General features: G+C 44.4%; 1 protein-coding gene across 4 annotated transcripts in view; it reads left to right on the top strand.

Annotated features, from left to right (window-relative positions):
* The first annotated feature begins 2437 nt into the window (after positions 1–2437).
* The window catches only part of mgaa (MAX dimerization protein MGA a), a 31258-nt gene continuing 26649 nt past the window's right edge, over positions 2438–7046 (top strand). For all 4 annotated transcript variants that reach the window (XM_041953710.1, XM_041953707.1, XM_041953708.1 and 1 more), the window contains exons 1-2: positions 2438–2543; positions 5311–6494. In XM_041953710.1, coding sequence (XP_041809644.1) covers positions 5386–6494 — 1109 coding nt within the window. In that variant the 5' untranslated portion in view covers positions 2438–2543; positions 5311–5385. The remainder of the gene's footprint in view (positions 2544–5310; positions 6495–7046) is intronic.

Raw genomic sequence — 7046 nt, 5'->3', positions numbered from 1 at the left:
AACGAACATGTCTTATGTGTGAGTTGGCTGCACTGTAGAGGTGTAATGATGTACTGTAGGAGTCTGGGATGCAGTCTCTGGGTTATGTTGGTGTCTGACTGTAGAACTGTGTTGCTGAAAGTTAACTTTCTGCCCTCTTGTCTGAATTAAACTAAAATGTTTCTGTCTGCACCATTTCTCATGTCGGGATATCAAGGGAGCGCATGTTTTAATGTACCAGATGGTTTTATAAGTCGATATAAAAATGCCTTGAAGAGATCAAACCCTGAATTTATTCAGTACTAAACTTGAAGCTGACACCTTCCTGTTGTCGTGTCTTACCTGTATACCTACCACTGACTTCAGATCTGTTCAGAGATGAGTGAGACTCTTTTGACAAATGAATAAAGTGTCATTTGTGTCACACTGATTTATCTGTTCTTTCAAATTGTTGCAGAGGAACAGTCAGCTGATGAGCCCACCTGAGAGTCTGAGTTCAGGCTCACCTGAAAAACAACACAGTATGACACAGAGACAGCCTGTCCGGGCAGACGGGTGTAATCTGAGTATCTGTCAAATAAAAGTTCATAACTTAGTTTATCCATTCAAAGCTTACGAGTTTTCACATTAGCAATCCTTTTAGCATCACCAGTATGTGAAGATTCTGCATCACACATGCAGTGCTGATATTTCCTTTGTGTCACTTTATTTCTTGCTTTGTGCTGTGAATGTCCCAGCTGAGGGATAAATCAAGTTATTGAAATACAATACACACACACACCTCTGCAGACTCTGCATTAAGAATTCATCTGGATTTTTATTATTCATTTTAATGTCGGAGCTGATCAGGATCAGTTTTAGGTCTGTGTGTCTGCAGACGTTCTGTTAGCTAGTGACCATAGCTGCTGGCAGTGTGTTAGCTTTGAAGCTAACATGGCAACATGTCTCTGGGTGTCGCTGCGGCTCATTTTGTTATCACCTCGAACCGGCGACGGTGTAAACGGTGCAGAAAAGGAGAAAAATAACACACGACGGACACGTTGAACCGAAGAATAACAGAATAATAGCATGCCGGCAGTTAGACCAGTACGCATGCGCCGTGATCCGCGCCCCTGCAGCACGAACACACGCGCAGTGTTAATTCAACCAAAGCTCGTGCGGTTTACTTACTGTCTTCTTCACGGTCACACGTAAATGAGGCCGTTAACAGCTGCTTTTATTAACCGAACATATCAAAACCTGACTGTGGGGCTGCAAGCGTCGACTTCCAGCTGTGGTTCTGGTTTTTGGACGTGGTTAAGTCACTTAAACTAGCGTATGAATCGTGTAGCCGAGCTCTGTCGATGATTCAGCGGTTCGGTTTGCTGCTGGACTCAAAGAGGCCCCTTTAGAAACACCATCAGCTCCATCATGGCTGAAGCCCTTTGTTTGACACAGGCGGGGATATTCTGACTGCGGTTCCCATATCCGACCGTAATCCGCCTCGATAAACCACATTCACACGTTTAACCCCCCGTGCTGGTGGATTACACGCAGCACCGAACAGCGACATTTTCGATATCGTCCTAGCTTTGCTCTGGCTCCCAGCGCGGTGAAAACATTATGAAGTGCGCTATCAAACCGATCTGAAATAACACAACACAAGTGGCCGGGCGGGACCGCTGAAACAAACACGGGACCCCCGAAACACGGGACCCGTCTCATGAATGTCACACGTAAAACCGCTGTGAACACAGTGAAGTAGCGCGAGTCCATTTTGGGAAACGCCGCCGTCAATTACGGTCCGTAATAAAAACAGAAGCGAAGCCATTTCACAGCTATCGGAGTTAACCGTTTCATCGCCACAGCGGGCTAAACTATGGCTAAACTAAGACTATTTTTATTATTATTATTCGCCCTGAGTTTCGGACAGATCCCACCGGTCACCGGCCGAACTCTTCCAGCAGCCTAAATCATGACGCGGTGCTAGCTAACGTGATGTGTAGCTTCGGTCGACACTGGAAATAGTCCGGACCATGTTGTCGAGGCTTTGATCGTAAGACTCCAGCCGCTGTGCGACACCCAGCAGCCTCACGGAGAAGAGTCCACGATGTTCAGATGTTCCCCTGATGGACTAAAACTGGACTAAACTATTCAGCCAGCTGTCTGTCTGTCTGTCTGTCTATCTGTCTAACCTAACCGGTCTGCCCTCAGCACCCCGGCGTTTGAATAATCCAGCAAATAGTCAGGTGGATAGAGGTAAATGTACACAACAGGACACACCGTCCCGCTGTTCCACAGCTCTTCTCCCGCAGTTAATGGACGACAGATCCTCCGGTGTCGGTGCTGAGAGCCGACGGGACGACTTTTGAACCAGGTGGCGGCAGCAAGATGGCGTCCGAGGCTGCGCAGAAGTGGAGGACGGGCGATGACGTTTCAGTCCAAGGACACCGCATGCCGTTTTTTCATCCTCAGTTAGAAAAGATCCACGATGTCGATGGGGCTTATACGACGGAAAAACAGACGATAACCATGGGATTAATGTTACACCGTCGAAATACTCGATCTGTTCGACCATGCAGAAGGTAATCTGTGTGCCCTTATCAGAGCACATGGTCTAGTGGGCCCACACAGACCGACCGTCGGGTTTAGTGTTTAATGGGAAGCCATTACGGGGCTCAGGCCTGCCTCTGCTAGCTAGCTACGTTCTCCTGAGGGATCACATTTGATAGGAAGAATCAAAGTCAAACATACCGAGGTGAAACTAATCAGAAATGGTTATTAATTGTGACCAGGGCAAAACCCCTTAACTTAGCCTAATGAATCATATTTTTCATTAGGTTAAGTTTACATGCCGCTGGTCAATGGCAACACACAGATCAGTTTAAGCATGCATTACTGAGTGATAATTGTAATAAAAACAACATGTACAGTAATGGTATGTGATTTTGGTCAAGAGACTAATGTTAACAGGCTCCTGCTGGACTCTTGGGAACGGTTTGCTGGCCATCAGATCATTGACTTTGGGGATTTACTCACTGCTGCTTGAGAGTTGGCCTTAAAAACATGACAGCTAGCCAAACAGATTAACTGTGTAGTCAACAAGACTAGAGACATGTTTAAAATGGAAAGTATGTGCCGAGTGGTGAACTGCTGGAATGGAGTTTTGCAGTATGAAAAAGCCAGGTCTGGTATTCCTCTAGATGTTTTGTTATTGTCACAAACCAACGCTGTGTTTCTCTCAGATCTTACTATGTTCCTGTATGTGGCTTTTAGCTCCAAGCCCATTGGTTGCTAGTAAAGATTTAAGTCTTTAAAAACAGCTCACAAATGTAGAGTTTCATTTTTAAAAATGTTAGTAATTTCCTAAAACTGACCACTGTTTTATTTGGACTGTACCACTGTCATTTCCTTGTGTTCAAAGCTTCTGTTGAGCTTTTTGAATGAACCCCACATACAAGCATGAGCTTGCCCGCAGGATCATTTGTGTGCCCCCTCAGCTCCACCTGTGCTCCACCTCTTTTGGATTAGCCAGGAATTTGGTTGAGTCAGGCCAAGATGGCGACGGCAGGAGTTTCACAATGGCTCATCCAAAACCTATGAGCGACATCAAGGAGACTATAATTTCAAAAGTTATACTGATAGAAAGATGAAGCCAGAATCCATATGTGAATGGCGTTTTGAAGTCTACTTTTGTCAGCTAGTGGTAGTAGTAGTAATAGTAGTAGTAGTAGTAATATCTGTTTTACTTTGGCTAGCTGGATGTCAGTTGTTTATCACAACACTTGTTTACATGAGTCGTTCTACATTTAGCTATGGGCAAGATGTAGGCTGTATGAGGTTGTTAGCTGGGATTGGCTGCCCACAGATTAATATGGGGGTGCTGGTGAGAGTTGGAGGGACTCAACTGTAGCAGCAACCCATCAAATAAGTGTTTTGTCAAAAGATGTATATTTTCAAACCACAGCTTCATTAATTGGGGGGGTTAAGTGATAGGTTGAGGTATGTAGACATCAATTGAACAGCTTTGCTATGCTCCTGACTGCCGTAATGGATGCAGAGAGAGAGGTTGGACAGAAATCACAGTTTTAACAGCTGTAATGAATTTTCTATGTGATATATTTATGTATGTGATGTATTAACATATTAATAGCAGATAGTATATGAGCATAGTACAGCACTAATAATAATGATGGTAGCATAGCTAATAACAATAAAAGTTGCAGTGGGTGTCTGGCAGATGAACTCAGTAGTCCGGGTTCAGCCGCTCTCCATTCTGACCTGCAAGACGAGAAGACTCGGGAAGAAGCCAAGTCAGTAACATGTCTTGATAGGACAGGAGCGCAGACAGATGGAGAGGGGGCGAAGAACAGAGAAGGTTTGCATGTCATTGGAAGTCCCTCAGCAGCCTAATGCTATAGCAGCATAGCTAGGGGCTGGTCCAAGGCAAGCCTGAGCCAGCCCTAAATGTAAGCTTTATCAAAAATGAAAACGTTAAGCCTGCTCTTAAATGTAGAGGGGGTGTCTGCCTCCTGGACAAAGACTGGAAGATGGTTCCACAGGAGAGGAGCTTGATAACTAAAGGCTCTGGCTCCCATTCTGGTTTTAGAGACACGGTGGTACCGGGGGCCAGCGCTATGCCATCCATTCTTAATATGTCATCGGATAGTTTGTAAAGTGTTTAGGCTCAAATACGATAGCTTCAGTTTTGTTTGAATTCAATAGCAAAAAATTGCAGGTCATCCAGGTCTTTATTTCCTTAAGACACACTTGGAGTTTAGTCAACTGATTGGTTTTCTCTGGCTTCATTGCATATAGCTGAGCATCATCTGCATAACAGTAAAAATTTATGGAATGTTTCCTGATTATGTTGCCTAGAAGAAGCATGTATAGAGTGATTAGGATTGGTCCAAGCACAGAACCCTGCGGAACTCCATGACTTGCTTTAGTGTACACAGAGGAGTCATCATTAACCTTTACAAACTGAAATTGTTCAGAAAAGTAGGATTTAAACCAGCTTGATGCAGTTCCCTTAATGCCAATGAGGTGTTCCAGTCTCTAGTAATATTAGTACAGAGACAAAGTCCTTTAACACAGTATATCAACTAATTTATGTTTATGATATAGCGCCAGTGTATGGCTCAGTTACTCACAGAGCCTCCTCTAGTTCTGTCTTGAAGAACCTTGAGGTTAACCTTATAAGAAACACTGCAAATGTAAGTTTGCTACAAGCAATGAGCATTATTATTAAATGTATGCTCTTTTGGCCTTGCCTCAGTTTGTTTGCTTGTTAGTTTTTTATGTGTAGAATGTCAAATAGTTAACCAGATTTTTTTGTTTCTTGTTTTTCAGGATGCTATCTTGAACCATCACGCAGATGTATAAAAAGTGGGATCCTCCGACCGTTTGGATGTCTGGAACCTGTTCATGGCTTCTACAAAGAAGCAGACAGAAATGGTGTTCCATCAGGAAGGGGCAGCCACCCCAGCAGCAGCACCTGCAGGGTACCACCCACCTACATGCTTTGTTGTTCCGATACCAGGGAAGGCAAGCGAAGGTGGGATGGAACAAAGTACCCGTGTAACCAGTGAAGAGGCAGATATGATGGGTAAATCTAGTGTGTACCCATCAAAGGAAGCCATCGGGACTTCTGGTGGACTTCCGGCTGTGAAACGTCCCACCAGATCAAACCCTCAGTCAGACAACCTGTCACCTGATAGCGTCTGCAAAGGCATCAGTGTATCGTTGGACAACAACAGTATGTGGAACGAGTTTTTCAGATGCAAAACAGAGATGATTCTGACTAAACAAGGCAGCAGGATGTTTCCCTACTGCCGCTTTCGAATCTCTGGCTTGCAGCCATCTAGGAAGTACTCTTTGGTCATGGACATTCAACCTTTAGACAATAGCCGTTACAAGTGGACCGGCAAAAGCTGGCAAGTTGCTGGAAAGGCCGAGTGTCATGTTAAGAGTCAACCATTCGCTCATCCAGAGTCCCCATCAACGGGTCAACACTGGATGCAAAATCCAGTGTCCTTTTATAAACTGAGGCTCACAAACAACATCACAGACCAAGAGGGTAACACCATCCTGCATTCAATGCACCGCTACTTGCCACGACTGCACGTGGTCCAAACTGACAAAGCTGCTAAAGACATAAGGTTAAATGGTCCCAGTGTTGTCACATTCACTTTCCCCCAGACTGAGTTCATGGCAGTCACTGCTTTTCAGAACTCACAATTTGCTCAGCTTAAAGTTGATTACAACCCGTTTGCTAAAGGACTGAAGGAAGATGGCTCCAGTTTGTGGGGATTAAAACTGAAACTGAACTCTGGCAAAGACTCACACAAAGACGGAGGCATGACACTCAATGAGCAACATCCTGTAAAGAAAAGCTTGAAGTCGTTGCTTGCAAACCATAAACCTAGGAGCTCAAAATCAGTGGACTCAAAGCCTTCGGTGTCAGGTGACCTCCAGAAAAATTCCACTACAAGTAAAGATCAGTCATCGGCCAAGTTTACTGACGAACCTTCGTGGTAAGAGTTCCACTTGGTCAGTGGAGATGGCATGCTCCTCAAATTCTTTGTACCAAACATTAGGTTTGCCGGAGAGTACAAGAATGAAGGCCAAGATGGGTTTTGATGAGTGTTTCCAGTTATCTACAAGATACAACTTTGCACTGTGATGATTTTCTTTCCATATCCTTACTCAGGCCTTGTTGACATATACAGCATGCGCTTAGTGTTGAACATGCAGTTTACATACACAGCTCTGATTTTCTCCCATTGCCACTACACTGGTGCACAGCAACGTAGTTCATTCCACCAAAAAATGTTCATGCATTGTTTTCAAGTTCTGGTGGCTTGGCAAAATTCATCATATTGTAAAGGGGAAGCTGTTTACCATGCGGATGAGCTTTTCCCAGATTTGCTTGATGTGCTTTTAGGAAGTGGCATTGGCGCTATCAGCACAGCTGTGAATACATGTGCTTATGTTTCGCAGGATAATAAAAACAACCATGATTGGATTTGCAAGTGGAGGTTCCAAGATGTCTTTGGAGTTTCTTTTATGGCAGCCAGTCGTGCCTC

Source organism: Chelmon rostratus, chromosome 15, assembly GCF_017976325.1.
Source record: "Chelmon rostratus isolate fCheRos1 chromosome 15, fCheRos1.pri, whole genome shotgun sequence".
Taxonomy (NCBI): Eukaryota; Metazoa; Chordata; class Actinopteri; order Chaetodontiformes; family Chaetodontidae; genus Chelmon; species Chelmon rostratus.
The sequence above is the reverse complement of the archived record's forward strand: the minus strand, read 5'-3'. Positions and strand labels throughout refer to the sequence as shown.